Raw genomic sequence first — 26,998 nt, 5'->3', positions numbered from 1 at the left:
TAAGTTATTTAAAAGTTAAATTAGTAAATGTTAACTTTTCTGTAACAGAAACTTCTGAAGGGAAAAGGAGTACTGTTACTAACAAAAGTTACAGACAACTGCTTCAGTCTGAATTAACAACTGAATCTTAGAAATAAAAACCTTTTCTTAACTGAATTGATAGTCATGTCAATATGGCCTACATGTAGTTTTAATCCATTAGAAAGTTCAAGTTTTCTTTGATTTAACGGATTCATTAGTAACTTCTAAAAGTATGTCCTCCTCTTCTCCAGTGCCAAGATAACATGATCAGAATTCAGCTTAGATTCAAGTTCTCAGGAACTAAGAAGAATATTTATTTTTAATCTGTGAATGTTTTTTAGATTTATGTTTTCAATACTAGAAAAGTGTTGTAGTTAAATTACCTCCTTAACTGACAAGTGGACTGTAATTGTTCCTTTTCCCACTGAAGACTAAATTTATCTTACAAATATTTCATGAAAAATGTGTGTGTTGAGAATACTAATTAGGTAAGGAGCCAGAAATTGACTCGCTGCTAAGTTAGGTGGAAATGAATTGACCCCAGGAGAGCCAGGGGCCCGGAAGGGAAAGCAGAGGTGAGACCTGAGTAAGGAGAGTGAGATAGAGAATTTTCCTATTATTGGGAAAGAAATTAAAGGGGAAAAAATTTAAAAAGAAGCAAAAGAATCAGAAGAAGTTTTTTTTTTTTTTTTTCATTTTCCTCTCCCTATCCCCAATGTGGAATCCATTCTTCTGCCTCTGGACCTCAATAGCAGTCACCTGGTCTCTCTTACGGATGTGGTAACTAGATATCACAAGATTTTTAAATTACAGAAGTGCTTTTCAGTTACATTTTCCTCTAACAAAATTTCACTACAGTGTTTTTCCTTTGTTTGTGTTTGTGGTTTTCATTTTGTTTTGTTGGCTTGAGAAAAAAACACCTGCTTCATCCAAGTAACCTCACTATTGTTAACACAAGACAGAAGCACAGCAGAGCCAGTGCTGCTCTATTTGGGGTCAGTCATTCATTTATGCAATCATTATTTGCTTGAACATGTAATGATGATCAACCAACCAACTAATCAGATCCTTCCATGAGAAGGCTAATGGTGGAAGAAAAAAGATGGGGAGGAACAAAGATGAAGAAACCACAATAGGGCCAAGCACTAGAGAAAGGCTGGTAACTACATAAAACCAGCTCCTATTACTTAGGACAATGATATTTAGCATGGGGTCACACCAATGCCTATGAGGACTTTCCAGTACAGAAATTTCTGGGCTGAAATTGTGATTAAGAAAGCACTATAAATCATTCTGATGAGAATTCCCATCAGATAATCACTGATGATGTTACCTGGGATGTGTCTCTTCCCTGCAACTCGAAAGATTGCAAGTAACGTCTTTTGTGGGCTCTGCTTGGAAAATATTAATTCATTATCTCAGTATTGCTGCAACATCATGCTCTCTCTCTCTCCACTCCATGGATAGGATAATGCCTAACATAGAGTAGGTATGGTGGATGGGAGGGAAAGAAAGAAAGAGGGGTTGAGGGTAGGAATGAGAAATGGGCTTTGTCCTTTAGAGAGGAAACAGGAAATGAGCAACCAGCCCACAGCATAGTAAGATAGATCTTATAATCTGAATAATGGTTGAAAAGGTGTTTTTTTTTTTTAATAACTTACATTACATGGTGAATACAGAGCCAAATTTGGGGGTTTAGCTGTGGTTCCAGAATCACTGCCTAAAGACAAGTCCCACCTTTGATCCTCAAGGTTGCCAGCAGCAATATCTGATGGCCAATATGGGGAAGCCTTCAGTTTATTGGGCAGTAGGGGATTTTCTAGAGTCAGAAATAGACTGGATTTAATTCAAGAACTCTCAAAATGGAAACGTTTGATTTTAGAAAGACTTAACTTATTTGGTTTGGGTAGTTGTCCTTGCTGAGTATATTGAAATACTAAGTATCCAGATGAATGAGTGGATAGGCATGAAGGATTTTGGTTTTTGGTAAATGAGGAAGTTGGTGCACAAATAGTGGTGATATGGTTTAGCTCTGTGTCCCTGCCCAAATCTCATCTTGAATTGTAATCCAAATTGTAATCCCCATGTGTTGAGGAGGGACCAAGTGGGAAGTGATTGGATCATGGGGGCAGTTTCCCCCATGCTGTTCTCATGATAGTGAGTGAGTTCTCACGAGATTTGATGGCTTTATAAGTGTTTCGCAGTTTCTCCTTTGCTCGCACTCTCATTCTCTCTCTCATGCTGCCATGTAATACATGCCTTGCTTACCCTTTGCTTTCCACCATGATTGTAAGATTCCTGAGGCCTCTCCACCCATGCAGAACTGTGAGTCAATTCAATCTCTTTCTTTTACACATCACTTACTCTCAGTGTGAAAATGGACTAATACAAGTGAGGTAGAGAGACAGAGAGAGAGGGGGTAAAGGACTAGAATCTGTCCTCAGCTAATCCAAGAACTGTTCTGCTTTCAAATTAAGAGCCAGAATATAGGCAGAATAATGCTGTTAGGGAATCCATATTCTCAGAAAGGGAGAGAATATGTAGTCACAGTGTATCTGACAAAGTATCTTCCTGAATGGCTTTCAGACAGTAGATGTTAGAAAGGAAATTTTAAAGAACATGAGCAAGTTTATTCTCAAGCTCGTATGAGTGCCTTCCAAGGCACCCCCAAAAAGTAAAGTACCTGGGAAAGTAAAGAGGCCTTAACAGAAAGTCTCAAAGGTCCCATAGTTGCACAAATCAGGGTTAACAACCCAGTGTTAACATCTCTGTCATTGTCCCCACAGGCTGGTGCAAGATCTGGAACATTCAGAATTCATATCTTATACATTTTTTTAAGTATAGGAATTCAAACAAGTTGTTTTATTTCAGTCTGGATAGAATCTACTTTGTGACTCAAGTGGGGAAAATTAAATGTGACTTATCACATTCAATGTAGAATTTTGCAATCTGGGTTGATGGAGGGAGGTAACAGCTTCATCTTGTGCTGTGTCTCTAAAAAAAAAAATAAAAGCTACCCTGCAGTTCACATATTCCTGACTTCTGAAAAGTTGGGTCAATTCAGATCCTCACATGTAATTGACAATGATAAATCAATCCTAGGCCAGGCTTCTGCTTTCAAGAAAAGGATCTACATGAGTTTTGTTTCTGATTTCAAATTTTGCAGCTTCCAGAGAGGAATAATCCTCATTTTATTGGTAACTCGGGGCAGCATTAAGATCCTGTGTGTGAGTGCTTAATAAAAATAAAATAGTAAAATTAACAGGTTTACACTCCTCTGACCATGTTGTTAAAAGCATTTGTTGTGACAAATTACAAGATCCATGAGATAGCAGGCAGAACAATGTCAAAGCATATTGCATCTTCTTCTATGTAAGTGTTGACCTTCTTCCAAAAATCTCATCTCCTCATGTTGATAAAGCAAAGGATTTATCAAGGAAACCACCAGGGAATAAATTTTAACTTGAGTAACAATTCCTTTTCTACTTTAAAATATGATATTTATAAAATTAGCTGGTTTCAGATTAGGAATTAGTCTTTAATGGATGAATAATGCGGAGACATAATAGATAAATAGGCTTTAATTGCATGATATAATTAGATTATTTTCAAGAATTTTAAAAACTTCAATTTCCTACTTACATTAATGTTTCATGCTTTTGATGTAACAAAATTTTCTGATAAATTGTTATTTATTTGGTGAGAAATGTATAAATTATCAAGTGTGGAAAGTGAGAGATTGCTCCTCTTTAAAAATGTAGTACTTTCCACCTTTTGGAACAAGTGATTTTTGTCATATTGTCAACATTCTTATCCATCCAAAGCAGAATCCTGAAGAAAGATATTTCCCCAAGTAGCTTACCAAAACGACTAACACTTTCGACTCCATCAATAATCGCTTTGAAATCCAAATTTTCTTCTGTCCCAACCTGTTAAAAAATAATCACATTCTAAAAAAAGAATAAAACATTTGGATAACTATTCAATAAAAATGTGAAGATTAATGAATTCCATTTTAAATATGTGCATTAAAAAATAGTAAGTTCCAAAAACACTTTTTTTATAGCTAGGTGAAAACAAAGCAAACAAAAACCAGATAACTTACATATTTCACTAAGAAAAGTAAATTTTAAATTTTTATGATTCATAGTTACTGATAATAATACATAATTATTAATATGATGCTTTGTATGTACTATAAGCAAATCTGTGTACTTAATAGAACACTTTGCCCCAGCTAGAAAAGATTCACCCAATTAACAAACACAAGAGTCTCCTTTTAAAAATACCAGGCAAGGGTCATCTTTTTTTGAAAATGACCACCAGTTTTAATTTTACTTGTGAGCTCCTCTCTTTGTTAGAAACTATGTCTTGATATTTCACATCAATATTTAATGTGACTTAAAAAGGAATTACATTAGTTTAAAGCATATATATATTACCTCAAACAAAATGGATAAAGCTCTTAACTTCCCTTTTCCTTTAACTGCTTCCTCAAAACTTGAAAATCGGTCTGCATCAAAGCAGTAGATTTGCATCTATAAAAGTAACAATGATAGTTTTATGATACACAAAGACTTCATAAAAATCAGCAAAGAGACTTAATAAAACAAGCAATTCAGAAAGTTCTATTTGAAACACTCTATAAATTGTGTAATTCTACATTCTAAGTATTTCCAAAATCTTTTATAAATTACATGTATACAACTACATTTGCTATCATTTACCATCCTTCAATAATGAAGGGAATAGAAAGTTAGACATATCTAAAACCAAAATGACCATTTTGAGATTACCAGGGGACTGTGCCGTAAAATTTATTAGAACAATTACATGAAATAAATAATCATATATTACTTTAACTGCTTTATGGAATTATTTTAAATATAAGTTTCTGTCTTTCTCAAGAGTGCATGCCTTTCTTGAGAGTCCAGAGTTACCATTCTTTGATATTACCATATTGTGCTCTATTAATATTGAAACGCTCAAGGACTCTCAGCTTCTACCTAAAAAATACCAAAAGAGTTTTAAGTTTCATATTTTGATTCTCCTCTCCAGCTGTGAGGTTATCCCTTGTTAATTTCTGCTTCAGTCCATATATGTATCTCTCTGTAACAGCCTCTATATAATTTGGTGCTTCTCCTGTCTGGGTCTGGAAATCAGGTGTCTCAGGCTAGATAGAAGTAGACTTAAGGTAAGAGTAGGAAGCCTCTGAGAGCATAAAGCATAGTTAATGCTCTGATGGGAGAAGTAGAGGGTGTGCAACAGAGGATAGCAGTGGCTCCTGCTTTGGGCGAGTCACCAAAATCTTTTCAGAGACAGGATTTCTAAACTGACCCTTCAAGAATGAGCAGCTTTTAGCCAGGTGAAAGGCAGAAGAGAAGGGCATGTATTCAAGTCAGAAGTACCACCTGGGAAAGGCCTATTAGGCAAGACAGTATGACAAGCATGGGAAATCGAAAGAAATATGATTTAAAACTTAATAATTATTAATTTAATAATCCAAGTAAGCAAACTTTTTTCTGACCTCCCATATGGTATTTAGGAGAAAAACTGATAAGGCTTTTGTTTGTTTGTTTTGAGAGGGGGTCTCACTCTGTCACTCAGGCTGGAATGCAGTGGCATGATCATGGCTCATTGCAGCGTTGACCTCATGGGCTCAAGTGATCCTCCTACCTCAGCCTCTGGAGTAGTTGGGACAACAGGTGCATGCCACCGTCTTCAGCTATTTTCTCTTATTTTTTGTAGAAATGGGATCTCACTATGTTGCCCAGACTAGTCTCAAACTCCTGGGCTTAAGTGATCCTCTAGCCTCAGCCTCCTAAAGTGCTGGGATGACAGGTTTGAGCCACCATGCCCGGTGAATTGAGAAGACTTGATTGTGAGATGTAGGAGATAAGAAATAAGGAGCAAGCCAGGGATGATCCTTGGGTTTCCTGCTTACACAATTACATAGAGAGTGTTTTAAAACAACAAACAAGACTGGGCATGGTGGCTGATGCCTGTAATCCCAGCACTTTGGGAGACTGAGGTGGGTGGATCACGAGGTCAGGAGTTCAAGACCAGCCTGGCCAACATAGTGAAACTCCGTCTCTACTTAAAGATAGAAAAAATTAGCTGGGCATGGTGGCATGTGCCTGTAATCCCAGCTACTCGAGAGGCTGAGGCAGGAGAATTGCTTGAACACAGGAGGCGGAGGTTGCAGTGAGCCGAGTTCACGCCATTGCACTCCAGCCTGGGCGACAGGGCGAGACTCTGTCTCAAAGCAACAACAACAACAACAAAACCCCAATACCACTGAGAGACAATTTGAGAGGCTTTTGCATTAATATAATTGTATTAGGTTTAGTGCATGGATTCTGTACTATGTATTTTGATTGCTCAGGGCTCTTGTTGATAGAATTTTTCTTGAACTTCATCTTTGTTCTAAATAGGTAATATTGTGAGTAAGCTAAACTCTCAGAAGTGATATGTTGCTTAATGAATTGACTTTGACTACTTTGACAAATCAAATTTGATAAATGTGCTTTTCTTTAAAAATATTGAATAAAGAAAAAAATCCATAGTATAAGTTGTAAATGTGAATGTGGATATCCACCTTTTAAAAAAAGCTTTTTAGTCTTTTAAGAGGTAATTCACCCTATCTTATTTTTATTATTAATAACTTTTGAATTATAAAATGAATAGTTTCATTCTAGGTATTTTAGAAAACATGGGAACTTGAAAGGAGAAAATAAGAGGCACCTATAATGCCATCACCCAGAGAAAATCATTATTAGCATTTTCTTGAATTCCATCAATTGCTTTTTTTTTTTTTTTTTTTTGAGACAGCGTCTCACTCCATTACCCAGTCTGGAGTGCAGTGGTGTGATCTTGGTTCACTGCAACCTCCACCTCCTGAGTTCCAGTGATTCCCATGCCTCAGCCTCCTGAGTAGGTGAAATTACAGGTGAGTGCTACCACGACCAGCTAATTTTTGTATTTTTAGTAGAGGTGGCATTTCACCATGTTGGCCAGGCTGGTCTGGAACTCCTGACCTCTAGTGATCTGCCCATCTCGGCCTCCCGAAGTGTTGGGATTACAGGCGTGAGCCACTGTGCCTGGCCCCTCAATTACTTTTATGAGTAATAAGTCAATCCCTCATTTAATTTCCATAGTAATGTTATAAGGCAGGTGCAGCTACTATGTCAATTTCACAGAAGAAAAATGGAAGCATTGGTAAGTTAAATAATTTATATATTGTATGTCATGTAACCAATAACCAAATGGTGGAGCCAAGATTCAAACCTAGTCCATTTGATTCAGACTCCACTCTCAGTCAATATTTAATTAATTTTAATGTATTAAAAAATTGCAAAAATAATACTGGTTATACCATTTAACATGTTTCTTTTTAAAACCATTAATACCTTATCATGAACCTTTTATATGTATATATATCATTCAAAAACATGATTTTTGTGAAATCTATAATATCCATCATAATGTATTTAAATAATCATTGCCTTTTGGTTCAATATTATATTATAAATAAATTTTTGCAATTTTCAAATTTTTAGACTAAATGGCTTTAAATTTAAATGTTGGGTATTGAGTGTAAATCATTTAAAAATCTTAATAAAAACGAGCAAACTGCTTCCCAGAAAGTCTACCAATTTAGACTTTCTCTAGACATGTAAGAAAACATTTCACTACACACTCATTTTTTATAATTATTTACTTTGCCAATTTTAAAGCTGAAAATTTTTCTTATTTTAATCAAAAGATTTAAATCAAAGGATTCTCCAGTATGTTAATGAAATTGTCCCCCTTTTCCTTCCTTCATTCATTAATTCATCAGCATTTATTGATTACCATTTTGTGGCACTTTGGGTTGTTACTTACCAGCAAGTGGCAAATCAAAGATAAGTCTTACATTAATTTAGCTTAGTCTAGTATATTAATCAAGTAATCAAAATATCAGTTTATAAATTTTAATATTGGATCTTAAAATTAATCAAATTATATGCTAAATAAAAACATCAATTATTTAGAAAATAAAATAGTACACAGCAGATCTCCTGACTTACCTCAAGTGGAAATTTTTGTCCTTCTAAACTATGCTCTGATCCATCAGATGACATATTGCATTTTCCCCAGTGAAAAGTTATCTTGCTTGCTTTAAACACCATTTCTGAAACTCCTCCGCTGACACGGTAGTCATTAGTGAGATTAATTTCCACTAAAAAAAGAAATACAATTGCACCTAAGCTTCTGAAAATCAAAATTTTAAATTTCAACTAAATTTCCATCTACTTAAGGTACATTAAGAAAAATCATTTATTTGATAAATTTACAAAATATGAAGTCGCCATTTTGGAAGCCAAACTTTGTAGGTCTGCACAATATACTTATATCTTATTGCCACAAATGCAAACTAAGCTGAAGATATTGACTAGTGTATGACTTCAGGGGCAGAAGACAGCCAGTCCACCTGCTCTGTTTGTTTGGTGTCCTAAGATAGCTGTTACTTGAAAGCTCTGCTTCCCTAGGATGTCAGATGGTAATAAGAAGACAGAGCAAAGGGGGAAGGAACTGAAGGGTTAAAAGAAAAAAAAAAAAGTCTTCTCCTCAGAGTGCTCTCACCTTCCTATTTTCAGCCCATTTCTACTCCTTATCAGGCTGCTGCTTATCCCTCCATGTATCACCCAGGCTTTATCAGCAAGGTCCAGAACCTGGGTCCCTGGCTGTGGCAGGAAAGGCAGGACACTCATTCTTATGGAGGAGTTTTGGCCATCTCATGTTTGAACCCTGAGTGGCAGAAGCTTAAACTCCCCTGTATGAGTTCCACAGCAGATATTATCTGACTATATTTTAACAGTCTTCTGGAGAGTTCTCTTGAGAGCCCAGTGAAAGATTTGGATGTCTCTCAATAAAGTTTAAATAGTCTCTGTTCCATTAGGGAGAAATCACTTTGGCATCAGGGACTGAATACAACATATTGGCCAGCCAGCTAGGGATACAAACTCCAGCTAATAATAATAATAACAAGCACAATAACAATGACAGCCAACATTTACATATCACTTATGATGTACCATGAACTATACTAGTTACTTTACATGTATTATCCATTTGATCTTCGCACAACCTTGGGAAGTAGATACTATATAATCCTTATTTTACAGATGAGGAAATTGAGTCACAGAAAGGCTAAGTAGGTTGCTCAAAGGTTCCCCACTGTCATTTCAAGAGCCAGTGGTGAACCCAAGTAATGTAGCTCTATTAGCTCAATAATCTAATAACCACTCTCCCCTAAGAAAAATAAAACCCTCAACACTCCCCATAAAAATAGCCGCCTTCAGACCTACTGTCACCCTTTGTCATTGAATGATTTGGTTTAATTTCCATCTGTTTGGGATCTTATTTATAAAAACATAATCATCAGGCTATCCTTGAAATACCTCCTTCCCATTTTTCTCTGGTCATAAAGCCTAGCACATTTTATTGTTTAACAATAAGAAAAGGAAAACAGGGATTTCTATAAAGATTTTTGCTTACAATATATAATAAAGCAGAGGTTCCCAAAACAGTATGGTACTGGTACCAAAACAGAGGTAGAGACCAATGGAACAGAACAGAGCCCTCAGAAATAATACCACACATCTACAGCTATCTGATCTTTGACAAACCTGAAAAAAACAAGAAATGGGGAAATGATTCCCTATTTAAGAAATGGTGCTGGGAAAACTGGCTAGCCATATGTAGAAAGCTGAAACTGGATCCCTTCTTTACACCTTATACAAAAATTAATTCAAGATGGATTAAATATTTAAATGTTAGACCTAAAACCATAAAAACCCTAGAAGAAAACCTAGGCAATAGCATTCAGGACATAGGCATGGGCAAGGACTTCATGTCTAAAACACCAAAAGCAATGGTAACAAAAGCCAAAATTGACAAATGGGATCTAATTAAACTAAAGAGCTTCTGCACAGCAAAAGAAACTACCATCAGAGTGAACAGGCAACATACAGAATAGGAGAACATTTTTGCAATCTACTCATCTGACAAAGGGCTAATATCCAGAATCTACAAAGAACTCACACAAATTTACAAGAAAAAAACAAACAACCCCATCAAAAAGTGGGCAAAGGATATGAACAGACACTTCTCAAAAGAAGACATTTATGCAGCCAACAGACACATGAAAAAATGCTCATCATCACTGGTCATCAGAGAAATGCAAATCAAAACCACAATCAGATATCATCTCACACCAGTTAGAATGGCGATCATTAAAAAGTCAGGAAACAACAGGTGCTGGAGAGGATGTGGAGAAATAGGAACACTTTTACACTGTTGGTGGGACTGTAAACTAGTTCAACCATTGTGGAAGACAGTGTGGCGATTCCTCAGAGATCTAGAACTGGAAATACCATTTGACCCAGCCATCCCATTACTGGGTATATACCCAAAGGAATATAAATCATGCTGCTATAAAGACACATGCACATGTATGTTTATTGTGGCACTACTCACAATAGCAAAGACTTGGAACCAATCCAAATGTCCAACAACGATAGACTGGATTAAGAAAATGTGGCACATATACACCATGGAATACTATGCAGCCATAAAAAATGATGAGTTCATGTCCTTTGTGGGGACATGGATGAAGCTGGAAACCATCATTCTCAGCAAACTATCGCAAGGACAAAAAACCAAACACCACATGTTCTCACTCATAGGTGGGATTTGAACAATGAGAACACTTGGACACAGGAAGGGGAACATCATACACCTGGGCCTGTTGTGGGGTGAGGGGAGGGGGGAGGGATAGCATTAGGAGATATGCCTAATGTAAATGACAAGTTAATGGGTGCAGCACACCAACATGGCACATGTATACATATGTAACAAACCTGCATGTTGTGCACATGTACCCTAGAACTTAAAGTATAATAAAAATATATATACATAAAATAAATAAATAAAAAGAATAAAAATTAAAAAACCAAAGCAGAGGTTCCATGCCCTACTGCTTTGTAACACCCTTCAAAACTGAAAATAAAAATGTCAAGATTTGGGACAATATACTTTTAGGTAATTATTACATGTAACATAATAATTTTAAAAATTATTCATTCAAGAAATACTTAGTGTTTATTACACATCAGGCACTGATGTAGAAAAATCTCTACTTTCATGAGTTTTTTTTTTTTTCTTTGAGACAGAGTTTCGCTCTTGTTGCCCAGGCTGGAGTGCAATGGTGCAATCTCAGCTCACTCAACCTCCGACTCCTGGGTTCAATCAATTCTCCTGCCTCAGCCTCCCGAGTAGCTGGGATTACAGGCATGCACCACCATGCCTGGCTAATTTTTTTATTTTTAGTAGAGATGGGGTTTTGCCATGTTGACCAAGCTGGTCTTGAACTCCTGACCTCAGGTGATCCACCCACCTCGGCCTCCCAAAATGCTGGGATTACAGGCGTGAGCCACTGCGCCCAGCAGGAGTTGTTTTTTGTTTGTTTGTTTTGATTTGATTTTTTGGATAGGATCTCACTCTGTTGTCCAGGCTGGAGTGCAGTGGCATGATCTTGGCTCACTGCAGCCTCCAACTCTTGAGTTCAAGTGATTCTTGTGTCTCAGCCTCCTGAGTATCTGGAATTACAGGAGTGTGCCACCACACCCAGCTAATTTTTGTATTTTTAGTAGAGATGGGTTTTTGCCATATCGGCCAGGCTAGTCTGGTACTCTTGACCTCAAGTGATCCAACCACTTCGGCCTCCCGAAATGCTGGGATCACAGGCATGAGCCACAGTGCCTGACTACTACTCTCTTGAGTTTTGAAATTAACTTATTACATTCAAATAATTACATTACCTAAATATAGAAAATATAAAAAAAATTCACCAATGATAAAGCTTATCCCCATAGAGCTACTATTATAATTTTGAATATTTTTCTAATCTTTGTCTTACGTGTATATTTGCCTTTACATAATTTCCCAAAATACAATTTTTAAAAAAACTAGAATATCAGAAAAGAAAAGGTGTCACTTTTTGGAAATTATTTATCTATGTATAGCTTATTAGAATTTGTATTTAAATTTTAATGTATTATATTTTGCTTTTTTTTTTAAAAAAAAAAAAGATAGTCTCAATAAAAAGGCACTTAGAGAGGGTTTCCTAAGGATGGGATACAACTTTAAACCTTCTATATAGAAGAGCTAGGAATTCATTTTCTTAAATTTCAATTATAGCCAATTGCCTTTTTCTTATCCAAATACTGACTATAACATGAGGCTAGGCAGAAAAGATCAAACTATAATGCTCAAGAAAAAGAAATCCTGATTGACTAAGTAATTGACTAAATTATATTAGCTGTAAATCACATTATCACATCTTCTAGAGGCAGCATCATTATTGTTACATTGTAGGAAAACATGACATGATGACATTGGTCATTTTTTTTTGTACAAATTGTCAAAATATTGTCTAAATTTCCCATTTTCTCTGCTCCATTTGGTTTCTTCTACATGTAACTTCTATCTAGTTCATAGTACACTATTCAAAGGAAAATGAGATGAAACTAGTCTAAACATACTCCAGGTCTGAAAAATATATTAAAGGCAAACAGAATGCAAATATTTTACCTGTTTTCCCAGTGTTATGAATGAATGTGTTTTCCAATGATGTTTTATCCCAACCCTGAAATTTAAGTTTCTTAAGATTCACATTTACTTGTGTAAGATCTTCATCAATATTGATAGGAGATTGTTTTGGGCTATTACATGTTGGATATTTCTTTCCCCAGTTTTTTTGATTCAGTGCACCTAGGGAAAAGAAGGAGTAAGAAATTTAGTTTCTTAAATTACCATGCAAAAATTAAACTTTACATTATAGTTAATACATTACATAAAAATAGATACAATAGTAGAAAAATGTTTGACATCTTTGAACTAATGCATGAAATAATTGTGCCTATATTTAGATTCTGGATTTCAATATGAAACACTATAAAAGGTCTGTAGAACAACCATGCCACTATAAAAAAACAAGTCTATAGAACAACAACCAAGGTTTGGTACAACTTTAGTCTACAACATCTTCTTTTTGTGATAAGGGAGTCAATGAGAACTAACTTTTATGCAAGCTTGATCTAATGGCCACCTCTCATAATTTGACAAGTTCAGCGTTCAGCAATGGCTTTGTCCAGTCATCACAATTCTTTCAAATCAACAAAAAGCCTAATTGTCCTGTAAGGTAGTTAGTCCTAGCCCAGGATTCCAGATTGAAAGGAATCCAGATACAGGAGTAAAGTTCTGACTTCCTCAACATTCTCCATAAAAGTAGCTGCCTTCAGACCTACTGTCACCCTCTGTCATTGAAAGATTTGGTTTAATTTCCATCTGTTTGGGATCTTATTTACAAAACAAAATCATCAGGCTGTCCTTAAAATATCTCCTTCCCATTTTTCTCTGGTCGTAAAGCCTAGCACATTTTATTGTTTAACGATAAGAAAAGCAAAACAGGGATTTCTATAAAGATTTTTTGCTTAAAATAAACTGAATTTTCACATGTTCCACAGTATGAAGTGTCCTCTAAACCCAAACTGCCCTTTGTTGCCTTTATTTCACCCCTACCTGAAACCATGAATCACCTCCCGTAATCTTATTTCACTGCCTGTTAACTTAGCACCCAAGCAGTGCTAAGCACAGGTATATTCTACTTAAAGTTCTTTTAAAACATTTGAAATATTGAGAGTCCAAGTCTCTGGTTAAACGCTAGCATTTCCATGGCCATCACAAGGAAGAAAGGAATGGCAGTGTAGTTTTCATTTTATATTCTTCTGAATGCTTTTCTTTATGAAAATGAGAACGGGTAAGGCCAAGATTTTACAGTGATTGAGGTTTAGGGGATTATAAGTAAATTTATCTTTGATAAAATCCTAGTCTACACTGTCTTCTTTTGTGATAAGTGAGTCAGTGAGAACTAACTTTTATGCAAGCTCTATCTAATGGCCACCTCTCACAATGTGATAAAAATAACATTGCATAATTTTGCCCTGAAAATAAATAATAATTAGTCACACCATGAAGCCATCTATACAGTCATGGAAAATCTGGTAATACATCTCATAGTGAGGCATCAACCAGAATCCATAGGTACTGAAAATCATCTTAAAGTCTAGGTCTATACCCAGAGAGTGTTTGAATACATTGTGTTTTAAATATGCACAGTGATGTGTATTTTGGATTCTAGGAACAGTTTTAATGATTTGAGTAATGATGTTTATTTCACTCTAAGGAACTCTGGCATAGGGACAAGAAAACACTGCTTATTTTACTAATGTCAATGCAAGAGAATGAAAGAGAATCTGCAGCACAAATCAATTAGGTCCTCTTCATTGCTCACATTTTTAATACAATATAATAAATTCTAAGCACACTTAGAAAGAGTTACATAGTTGTGGTGCACAGAAACATAAAATTTTAAATCTTCAATAACACTGAATATAATGTATAAACCTGCTATTTTCCATCGCATTTTGTGATTCTCTCTACTGGGAACCTAAAAGGCATCTTATACTTAGCATATCACACACTGAACTCTTTTCTGCTCTGAAATAAGCTCCTTCCACACAGTCTTTGACATCCCCTGAATTAAGAAGTTATCCTGATGCCTTTGTTTCTCCTTCAGCAAGCTCTTTAGGGTCTGCCTTCAAAATATTTCCCTAATCAGACCACTTCTTATCTCTACTATTACTACCCTAACCCAAGTCACTGTCATCGTTTGCCTGTACCTTGCTACTCTGCAAGCAATATCGCCATCACCTAGGAGATTGTTGGGAGATTCAGGCCACTATTATAGCCTTATGAAGTCTGAATCTACATTTTAACAAAATGCCTAGGATATTGATATACACATTAAACTTGGGGAAACACTGGCTTAGACTCCACTAGTGCCTTCTATCTGGTTTTCAGAATCTTCTCTTGCTCCTTTCACAATTCTGTAGTAGTACCACCTATGTAGTAAGTGGAATTATGACTTGGCTCCCAAAATTTCCACCCTATGATGTAATCATCCTGTACAATTCCCTCCAATTGGGCATGAGCAGGACTTATGAATATGAAGAGAGAGTCGTTTCCTTGATTAGGTTAAATTTGTTGGCAAAGAGGATGGTGGATTACTGCTGTGATTGATTACATTATGTTATAGAAAGCTCCATTTCAGCAAATTGGAGAAAGACTCAAAATGTAGGAGATTTCCTTGCCAGTTTTGGAGAAGCGACCTACCAGGTTGTGAGCTGGCATGTGGCTAAGAACTGAGACCTGCCTCTGGGAGCTGAGAGCATAACCAGGCTTATAATCACAAAAACAAAAAACAAAAAACACCCAACCAGTGAAACAAACAAACAAACCACAACAACAAAAATCAGGGACTTTAGTCTTACAACCTCCAGGAAGTGAATTCTGCCAACAACCTAAGTGAACTTGGAAGAGGACCCCAGGCTTCAAATGAGACACTTTAATTTCAGATTTGTGAGACCCTAAGCAGAAAAGCCAGCTAAGCAGCCCTTCCTCCTCAGCTCCTGACCCACAGAAACTGTGTGATAATACATACGCAGTATTATAAGGTGGTAAATTTGTAGTAATTTTTTATGCAGCAAAAGAAAACCAATTCAACTCAGTAACTAAAGTACGCTTTAAAAATATATGCCAGATCACATTACTCCTTCGCTACAATGCTATTTCATCTCACTCAAAATAAAACATGAACTCCTCGTTATGGCCAACAGATCCTATATGATGTCCCCACTCATGTCCTCTCTGCTCCGGTTCTCTACCATTCTGCTTTGATCACTCTGCTCCAGCCACACTGGCTTCCATTCTGTCCCTTGAGCATGCAAAAGCTTGACACTGACTATCACCTATTCCCGCAATACTCTCCACAGATGTCTGTAAGGCTCAAATGACTTGCTTTCTAACTTCAATCAAATCTCTCCTCAAAAGCATCTACTGGAGAGACTTTCGCTGAACCACCCTGTTAAATAGTATACTTCCTCCCTTGGTAACTCTCCTTGCCCTCTCCCTGCTTCATTTTTCTTCTTTTAACATATTAATTATGCTTATTCATTGTTTCTACATCCCAGTACCTCAGAAAAAAAGAAGACTAGCACATAGTCGGTGTTTCATATGGTTTGGCTGTGTCCCCACCCAAATCTCAACTTGAATTGTAGTCCCCATAATCCCCACATTTCATGGGAGGGACCACGTGGAGATAATTGAATCATTGAGGCGGTTTCCCCCATCCTGTTCTCATGACAGTGAGTTAGTTCTCATGAGATCTTCTGGTTTTATAAGGGGCTTCCCCCTTCGCTTGACTCTGATTCTTCTCTCTCCTGCTGTCTTGTGAAGAAAGACATGTTTGCTTCCCTTTATACCATGATTGTAAGTTTCCCGAGGCCTCCCCAGCCCTGCGGAATTGTGAGTCAATTAAACTTCTTTCCTTTATAAATTACCCAGTCTCAGGTATGTCCTTATAGCAGCATGAGAATGAACTTATACAGTGTTCAATAAACATTTGTTGAATAACTGAATCAAACCAACAAGAAGTGGTGGCCTTTTGTTTTATGAGTTTGAGCTCATAAGGATCAAATATAACATGGCATGAAAATGAAAAAATAACCAAAAAAATTTGATCAATAAGAGAAGCATTTCTTTACTCAGCTGTAGGTCTCATTTGATTGTTACATGATAATTTAGTTGAGTAGTCCCTACTAAACTTTTATGGCTAGGTATCAGAGATACCTGAAGTCTGAACTACACGAGGTTAGGACAACATATAGCACAATGACACCAGGTAACTAGATTATGTTTAAAGTGCATGGAATGATTACACTGAGTGTGGACCAAATTTAAATCACCTACTAGATCATAATGAGGCAGGATAGGCAGTCAAGGAAGTGACCATGTTCTTGGGATGGGGCAACCATGGTGATCATACAGTAAGCACAATAAACCTCAGTATTTGCATTGTAATTGAGCTCATTCAAGCAAAGCTATCTTCAGTAGGGCCTTTCCCTTCTAGAGAGCATGCATATTTTCATTTTACCTGTCCCCAAACTGACGCTATGCTCATTATAATAGTAAAAACCACACCCCTGGGTGGAGTTTTAAGATGCTAATGAGACATGCAACATATGAACAAGCATGTACAGTTACTGCACGTGTGCACCAGAAGACCACCCAGAACATGCTTACTAGTAACACCTCTTCCCACCTCCTTATGAATCATCTTTTAAAACTCCCAAAAAGGGAGTCTTATGCTTATTCATTATTTCAACATCCAAGCACTGAAGAAAAAACGAATGACACGTAGTAGGGGTCTGATATGGTTTGGCTGTGTCCCCACCTAAAACTCCCTAAAAGGGTGTCTCCCTAGTGCCAGTTTTTGCTGTCTCACCCTTACAAACAGCCTGTCCTGACTTTTCTCTCTCAGGGTATACTGTTTATTCTGCACCTAACTTTCAAAATATCTTTATCCATTGTAATAAATTACTCTATGCTACACCTCCTTTGCTGTGTAGCTCTTGTTTAAACTATTTTAAACCAAGAAGAAAGAACTGAGGTATCACTTCAGCTGTCAACAATAGTACTTAGTACCTTGTGGGCTCAACATGCTTTCTTAATTTTCATGATTAAAAAGCAAAATAAAAGAGGCCAAAATAAAACTTAAAAAATGATTTTTTTTTTAGTGGAAAAACCAACAAACAGAAAAATAAACAGAAGTTGATAAAATAAGAACTTGAGATTCTTCATGCAAAGCACTGTAAAAGAAAGACTGTTTCAAATCACCACGAGTAGAAAAACAAAGGAAATAAACTAGTGAAGTGTTAATATTGTGCACAGGAGCTGGGTGTGGTGACTCACACCTGTAATCCCAGCACTTTGGGAGGCCGAGGTGGGCGGATCACGAGGTCAGGAGTTCGAGACCAGCCTGGCCAATATGGTGAAACCCCCCCCATCTCTACTAAAAAATACAAAAATTAGCTGGGTATGGTGATGCATGCCTGTAATCCCAGCTACTCGGGAGGCTGAGGCAGAAGAATTGCTTGAAGCTGAGAGGTGGAGGTTGCAGTGAGCCAAGATTGCACCACTGCACTCCAGCCTGAGCAACAGAGCGAGACCGTCTCAAAAAAAAAAATTGTGCACAGGAATAAAACAAAGACAAAAGAACCATTAAATACATTTTATCTGTCTTTAATAATGAAACATTAGACTAATCTTATTCTAAAACATTATTATTATTATTATTATTATTATTATTATTTTGAGACAGAGCATCTCTGCATTGCCCAGGCTGGAGTGCAGTGGTGCAATCTCTGCTCACTCTAACCTCTGCCTTCTGGGTTCAAGTGATTCTCCTGTCTCAGCCTCCTAAGTAGCTGGGATTACAGGCACGTGCCACCACGCCCAGCTAACTTTTTGTATTTTTAGTAGAAACAGGGTTTCACCATGTTGGCCAGGCTGGTCTTGAACTCCTGACCTTGTGATCCTCCCGCCTCAGCCTCCCAAATGCTGGGATTACAGGTGTGAACCACTGTGCCTGGCCTTAAACATTACTTTTTTGAATTCCCAAATTAATATGTTTAATGTGGCAACCGGAGACATCAGTTCATATAGTGGTTAAAGGCCAGGATGATGCATCTGAGAAAGCAGGTATACAGAATTCACTATATTGTAGCCACCTGAGTGTTATTAGGAACTATTGTGAAGGAAGAAATTAGGACACTGCCTGTAGTTGCAGCAAATTATCAGGCTGATTAACACATAAAGAGGAGAGCAGAATACTAAATAGGAGCTCCAGAGAATTAACCTAAGTTATTCATTTACATATTTATCCATGCTTTCATCCACTCATTGACTTACCTGAATTAGTAACACTCCTATAAATTTCCCATGCTTACCTCCACTGAAGCACTTAACATACTGTATTTTGTCTGTTAACTTACCTATTTCATCTACATGCCACTGCCAAACTCTGAGTCTGGCATATGTTAGAAATTAAATGCTTGGGAAATAGACTTTGTGCATCAAATGAATGTATTCAATATTTGCATACGTATGCATCCTCTATTCCAAGCGGAATGGAAAGCAATTCTAGGCTCCGCAGGGGATACGCATGAGTTCAAGTTCGTTAGCTTGCCTGTGTATTTATTATTACATTCCAGAAGGGTGGGGGTCTGTTAAATAAATAGACAAATGCTAAAAAGGAGTAGATGCAATGAAGGAAAGTAAACATGGATAACAAGACACACTAATGCAGGCCTTGAAGGATGGACAGAATTATGACAGGCAGAGGAGAAACCAAGAACATATCTTGCTGAATGATGAGCCTGAGCAAACTCATGGTGGCAGAAAAGTTCAGGCAATGCTAACAGCAGTGAGCAGGCCAGCTTAGTCCAATGAGCAGAGTGAATGCAGGGGTATTCTACAGAGGGAGACGGAAAGGCAGATTATGATCAATGTGCCTGGGGAGACCAGTGAGAGGCAGGGAGGCTTTGGAAGAGGAAGGAGCTCATAGATGTCTCATCAGAGAAACTAAGCAGGCAGGAATGCAGGATAGGCAGGAAGGGAGAGGCTGCGTAATGACCATTTTCACAGACATCTCCTATTTGCCTTAATTTGATTTTTACAGCATCACTGTACTTATTTAAACTACAATATGTCTGTCTCTTATTTATGTTTCTTTAATGGAAGAAAATGTTTCAGTACCTTTCTTAGAGCCTGGCACTTAAGAATTAAATCAACGTTTGCTGAACGACAAAAAAAAAAAAAAAAAGCTTCAGTGAGATAACCATAGTTAGCACCCTTTAATGTTCATGTGCTATCCATATTTGACCAATTAGTGTTCCAGATAGAAACACACCTTAAAAAACATTGTGTGTGAGGAAACGTTACTCCACCAGCCATTAACACAAGAATATGAACTAAGAAAAACTAAAGTCTAACAGGAGAAATGTGTCAGAAAAAAATACCAATGCAGGTTTTTGAATATTTGAAGGAAAAACTGATTAAATTATGCAGATGAAATAAAAGTCAAAGAAAAAAATTAATGTTTCCCTCTTATTTTCTCTCATTTTTGCATTGTTCTTGTTGAGTCTTACCTTCAAATATCAGATTAATGGAAAAATAATTATAATTTTTTGTAAGTTATTCAGCAGAGATCCACTGAAAATTAATAGATATATAATAAAAATCTCAATGTTGATTTCTTTTAAAGATTCCTATAAATTGCTATTATTTAATAAGATTTTAATAACAGTATACATAGAACTGATTCTTTAAAGATCAAGATATTGTTAAGAAAAAATATATATTACTTTCATTCTTAAGGAATTTCTTGTGTAGTCCAGGTTTTGAGGTAAGAAAATGTTTGTGTCTCAGCCGGGCGTGGGTGGCTCACACCTGTAATCCCAGCACTTTGGGAGGCCAAGATGGGCAGATCACCTGAGGTCAGGAGTTTGAGACCAGCCTGGCCAACATAGTGAAACCCCATCTGTACTAAAAATACAAAAAAATTAGCCAGGCGTGCTGGCGCATGCCCGTAATCACAGCTAATCGGGAGGCTGAGGCAGGAGAATCCCTGGAACCTGGAAGGCAGAGGTTGCAGTGAGCCGAGATCACGCCACTGTACCCCAGCCTGAGTGACAGAGCAAGACACCGTCTCAGAAAGAATGTGTCTCCACATATTCACATATAAAAATATTCTGAAAAGGCAAAATAAGTGTAATATTAAAGTGAAGACTACAGTAATCTTCATAGCATCTAGCACCAGTTGCCTTGAATAAACTCTATTTAGTGCTCCATACACTGTAAATCATAGCTTTATAAATTACCCTGGGCTTGCTTTCTACATGCTAACAAACATACCCAAACACCAAAATTAAAAAGTCACTTAAACAGTATAAAGCTATCAGTGGTGAGTGACTTGGATTCAAATTTTAGTTTAATAAAATACAAAAATGAAGTAATTCAGTATTTTTTCAATGATAAGTAGCATAAAATTTAGAATTCCAGCAAAATGGAAAGATGATATACTTAAGAAGACACTTTTTAGATGCAAGAGTTAGCTGTTTGAAAAAAGGGGCTTCCTCAAAGATAAGAAACTAAAACCAAAAGCTGCTGAATAACAATCACTAACAGATTATATGTCTTAATGATAAAGCCATCACATAAACTGACTCAAAGCAAAGGAAGAGGGATGTCTGTGACAACTTCTCATGTTGAAAATAAGAATGAGGATGTGTTTCCATGCACAAATCAGTGTGCCTTTTTGTGTTTTTGGCCAGAGGTTTCTGCAGCTAGAAAGAGCAAAGCAGTTGCCCAACGTTGATTATAGCTGCTATTAAAACTGAAATAAAGGCAGATCAAATGCAAACAATTTCAGAATGAGAACCTGTTTCGTCAAACTACATTTTCCTTTGTCTTCTGTACTAATGGGACAATCATATCAGGACAGCAAAAAATCTTTTCAAGTCTGGCTGATATATGCAATTGGCAGGGGGTTACATGTCAGAGAAGGTAGTTATCAATTTATTTAGGAAAATTCTAGCACAAATTCCTTTTAGCATTATCATATTTAAGAAAATCATTAACTAGGGGCTGGGCGTGGTGGCTCATGCCTGTAATCCCAGCACTTTGGGAGGCCGAGATGGGCGGATCACGAGGTCAGGAGATCGAGACCATCCTGGCTAACATGGTGAAACCTCATCTCTACTAAAAATACAAAAAATTAGCCAGGTATGGTGGTGGGCGCCTGTAGTCCCAGCTACTCAGGAGGCTGAGGCAGGAGAATGGCTTGAACCTGGGAGGCGGAGCTTGCAGTGAGCCGAGATCGCACCACTGCACTCCAGCCTGGGCGACAGAGCGAGACTCCATCGCAAAAAAAAAAAAAAAAAAAAAAAAAAAAAAAAAAGTAAAATCATTAACTGAAGTCCAGCACAAACAGGCAGAGAAATAGACCAGAAACCTTTTGCAAAGTTCCTGTTTAAAATTTTAGGGCCTTTGCAAATTGAAAAAAAAATCTAAAACAAACAAAAACCCTACAAAACATAACAACAAAAACTACTGCTCTATAATGCAATAAACTGAAAGGTTTTTTTGCAGACCACAGGGGGAAAAAATAAAAAACACAAGATGAAAAAAAGATCAAAGGACATTGATGTAGTAAAATACTATTACGTTGAGGATAAGTAATCAAGACCTTATAATCTGTGGTGGGCATAAATTAAATCCATAAACAAAACAAATATAATATTCATAATGGTTCATAAGTAACTTATTGCTTTAATCAGAAAATGAAACAAATCTTAAGAAAAATAAAGAAAATTTTAGTGAAAGCAAGAAATTATGGAAGTACAAATAAATACAATAGATTTGAGGGCAATAAATAAAATGTCAGCTGGGCACGATGGCTCACGCCTGTAATCCCAACACTTTGGGAGGCTGAGACCAGTGGATCACCTGAGGTCAGGAGTTCAAGACCAGCCTGGTCAACATTGCGAAACCCTGTATCTACTAAAAATACAAAAATTAGTCGGGCATGGTGGTGTGTGTCTGTAATCCCAGCTACTCGGGAGGCTGAAACAGGAGAATCGCTTGAACCTGGTAGGCGGAGGTTGCAGTGAGCTGAGATTGTGCCACTGCACTCCAGCCTGGGCAACAGAGTGAGACTCTGTCTCAAAAACAACAACAACAACAACAACAACAACAACAAAAGATGTCATTTTGAAGGTTAGGAATGTTTCAGAGGATTCTTATTTGGGAGTGAGGAAGGGAGAAGGGCAAAGGATGACTTCTAAAATCCCGACGGGGACATAGCTGAGTGTATCATGGTGCCAGTCATGTTGGTAGAGAGTATGAATAGAAAGACTTTGAATTTCGTTTTGAACCTGCAGACTTGGAAATTTCAATGGAAGTTCATTAAACAACAAAAAATATGGGTCTGGGAAGCACTGGTCTGGGGAACATCAGTGTACAGATAGCATACATTTATAACCACAGATATGGGTGAAATACTTCAATCAAAGTTGACAAGCAAGAAGAGGATCAGTGATAAGATGGTGGAGAGCACTAACATTTAGGCAGCATAAAGGGGGGCAGTGGCACCAAATGGAGTTAAGAATGAGTGGCCTGAAAGGGAATTGCAAACCCAGGAGAAAATGGTATCATGAAAATCATAGAAACATGGTTTCAACAATGAGTATCCCAAAGTGGGTATCATACACAGCAGAGACCGTCCAAGTGTCATGAGTGAAGAATGAGTTTGGATTTGGTTATTTCCCAACTCCAAACCCCACATTCATAGAATAAATCAATTTCCGTGAAATGATAGACTTGCAATTCAGACTACAGAGTGAATTAGAGGGAACCAGTAGAATTAAAGCACTTTTTAAAAACAGTTTGCTGTGAACGAAAGAAGGATGATAAGGTGGCACACAGAGACAGATGCAAGGATGAGAAATGGATTTTTTTAAGACAGAGGGAAACAATAAGTATGTGTATATATTGAGAGGAAAGAATTATTAAAAGAAAGAGTTTGAAGTCATGGAAAGTTGATGATCAAATATCCCAAAAGAGAAAAAACAAAGCATGAATAGACTATTATTAGCCTAACGGAGGAAAGAAGCACAAGAGAGTCATGGAATATGTATTCATATGGATTTAGCTACATTTAGAATAGGGAAGTGAGAAATCTGATGTTCATGCCCTAGTATTTCTGTTTTACAGCTGCATCCCATCACATGGGAGGAGAAGTTTGGCAGTTGAACTAACATGAGCTCAGTCTCAGCACCACCACTTACCTGAGCCTCTGTTACCTTATCTGTAAAAGAAAGAATAATCTCCACATCTCAGACTGTGCAAATTAAATCAGATAATATATGTAAATGGGCAGGCAGACAGTACAAATCTTTTCAACCCCTTACACTATTTTCTCAGAAAAACTGGAATCAGTATCATTCACTGCAAGGGAGGAGCAGGTGTGAGGATAGGCTTGAGGAAATAGTGAAGAATAAAATCGTGGACTTTTAGGCTGAGGGAAAGCACTGAGGGCTCTCCTGATGTGGGAGACCATAGAAGCACCATTTAAAAGTGTGTATTGGAAGAAGCAGTGGTGAGAATGACCCCTGGAAAGACCAAAGCTCGTGCAACGCTGCATTCCGTGCCCAGCTGCATCCCACACCCAGCACCTGCATCCCACCACCATCGCCGCCACCATGCCCAAGAGAAAGGCTGAAGGGGATGCGAAAGGAGATACAGCCAAAGTGAAGGATGAACCACAGAGAAGATCCACGAGATTGTCTGCTAAACCTGCTCCTCCAAAGCCAGAGCCCAGGCCTAAAAAGGCCCTGCAAAGAAGGGACAGAAGGTACCCAGAGGGAAAAAGGGAAAAGGTGATACTGGCAAGGAGGGGAATAACCCTGCAGAAACGGAGACCAGACACAGAAAGCTGAAGGTGCTGGAAATGCCAAGCGAAGTGTGTGCATTTTTGATAACTGTGTACTGGTGACTGTACAGTTTGAAATATTTTTATCAAGTTCTTATAAAAATGCAGAATTTTGTTTTACTTTTTTTTAAGCTATGTTGCTAAGACACAACATTTCATTATTGTTTTTTGGGGGGAAGGAGCATATGTCACTAATAAATGTCTCCAAATCTGGATTGATGTGTGAAACACCTTTCCCTTCTAGTTTTGAGAGACTTCCTCTTGGTTCCCAGGAGGAAAGATTTCCTGACTTTGACAGACATGGCCACCTTGGCGCAGAAGCCTTGTGGTATGGAAAACAAATTAGTTCTTATGTTTTCTTCTCCCTTTCCACCTTCCAGCATAGACTTAACTCCCTTAAACCCAGACATCTGTTGGGACCGGACTCCCATTAATTGGTCACCAATGCGTCAGGCAATCTGGACTTTCCAGTGGTGCCACTGAGATGGTGTGCCTCAAAAGAGCGGTGGTTATATTTCTAGATTGTGAATCTTCAAATAAATTCTGCCATTTTCATTTCATTTCTGAAAGTCAGGGTCGGTTGTGAAAAGTTGTTAAAAACATGCTAAATGTGAAATGTCAACCCTCACTCAAAACTTTCCCTGCTCAGTGCATCAGATGAAGACTGCATTGAGTTTTATAGTGGCTTTCTGATTTTTGGTAGTCCATCAGAGAAGGATTTTTGAAAGTTGTTGTATACTGTTAATAATTGTCTGCCCATGTCCTGACTGAAATTCCAGGATTGTTTATGGAAAGTGTCTTTAATAAAGCTGGATACAGTTTGGCTTAGAAAAAATAAAAATAAGAAAATGAAAGTGTGTATTTTTGGTTTAACTTTTCAATTCTTAAGAAATGTTTGGGAAAGTCAATATTCCTGATGGACAAGCAGAGAGGACGGGTAGTTGCAGTCCTAAGTGGAAATCAGTAGGACGAGTGTGAGTAGGATGTATAAAAAGCTAGAGAACTGGAAGTTCTGGCGAGACAATGCTGAAGCTCTCTCCCCACCACCCCCATCTCTAATCTGGTATGGGGAAAGAAAGGTAATTTTTAAAAAGCTATCAAACCTTCAGAACCCCAAAGTCCTCCTATCTTTCACTTTAAATTATAAGATGATAGAGTGATAGTGCTGAAACCCAATACTGCAGTGTTTCTGTTGCTGCAGCCTGGTATCAAGTATTTAATTAAAATTGGAAAAATCGCAGATAAAATTTAACAAACTCCCAGAACAACAGAGAGTTCTTGTTGCTCTATCACCCCACTGACAAGACACCACTTCAGAAGAAAGAAAAGGCTCAGAAATAAGGTGACACTGTGACTAATGTTATGACCTTTATATTTGCCTGATTCTGTCTAATTGCACCTACTGAATTTTAATACTCAGATTCAGACTGAAGGCAATGCAGGTTGATTAATTACAGGACTTTTCTGTAGCTCTTGCTGTTAACTAGCTGCCCTCAATGTTAACTAACTGCCCTCAATGAAAGGCAGGCAAACTATTTATGGAATTATGAGAGAAACAGAGTGAGATTTCTTTCTTTTGTGGCTGCAGTCTTGTTATTACCAATGAGATGGCAAATGCAGAACAAAACAAACAAACAAACAAAAAAAGCCCTGGTGGAAATTACCCCTTGGTTTGGGAAATAAAAATCTCTCTTCTTGCAGAATAGCTCTGAAAGTTGCCTTAGGGTCATGATAAGCCCTCTTGTGGTCATTAACTTTCCCCCTTCTTCAATAACTGATGAGCTAAGTTCTCATAGCACAGAAATAGCAGTGCAATGGAAAACAACACAAGTCTCTGACAGTGACACTACCATCAGGGCTGTACTCGATGCTTATTATCCACATACTTATTATAGATATGGGGCATGACTACAGCTCTGTTTCCTACCTTTGGTAAAAGGGTCAACGACACAGAGTTGCAGTCTGAGACACAGTGGCAACCTGGTATCCTTCTATTCATGGTAGGACCTCTGCTAAACCACAGCACTGTTTCATTGTTTTGGTTGAAGTTCATGCTGCCCATATGGCAGAAGCTTCTGGCTTGATTCCTATTTGAGTCATCGGTTCCTCCTTTCTGCATACACTTATCACAGAATACTCTTACATCAGATCTCCTAGGTGCGTTGTTACTGGTCACATTCAAGGAACAAGAAAGAAGCTGTGGATCCATTATGATAGCAATAAATCTGCTGCCACAGCTAGGAATTCTGTATTTTATATTATTCACAGATCCCATGAAAACTTAACGCTGCTGATTGCAGCTTTTATTTGTTCATTTGTTTACTAATTTATCAAATATTTATGATGTGTCTAGTGTGAGACAGAATATCTACCTGGTACAAAAGATTCAAAGATGAATAAAAGTGCCATCATCAAAGAACTCATGTTCTAGTGAGAACCAAAGATATAAAAACTGTCAATTATAATATAATCTAATGAATA

At 37.5% G+C, this 26,998-nt stretch overlaps 1 protein-coding gene across 4 annotated transcripts in view; it reads right to left on the bottom strand.

The window, feature by feature from the left end:
* Positions 1-26,998, bottom strand: part of PTPRZ1 (protein tyrosine phosphatase receptor type Z1) — a 190,685-nt gene that overhangs the window by 81,498 nt on the left and 82,189 nt on the right. For all 4 annotated transcript variants that reach the window (XM_003808636.6, XM_008960703.5, XM_008960705.5 and 1 more), the window contains exons 3-6: positions 12,658-12,837; positions 8,091-8,242; positions 4,464-4,559; positions 3,884-3,950 (exon numbers count right to left, since the gene is read on the bottom strand). In XM_003808636.6, coding sequence (XP_003808684.4) covers positions 3,884-3,950; positions 4,464-4,559; positions 8,091-8,242; positions 12,658-12,837 — 495 coding nt within the window. The remainder of the gene's footprint in view (positions 1-3,883; positions 3,951-4,463; positions 4,560-8,090; positions 8,243-12,657; positions 12,838-26,998) is intronic.

This window comes from Pan paniscus, chromosome 6 (assembly GCF_029289425.2).
Source record: "Pan paniscus chromosome 6, NHGRI_mPanPan1-v2.0_pri, whole genome shotgun sequence".
In the NCBI taxonomy this organism is placed as follows: Eukaryota; Metazoa; Chordata; class Mammalia; order Primates; family Hominidae; genus Pan; species Pan paniscus.
Note: the sequence above shows the minus strand (reverse complement) of the source record. Positions and strands in the feature narration are given on the sequence as shown.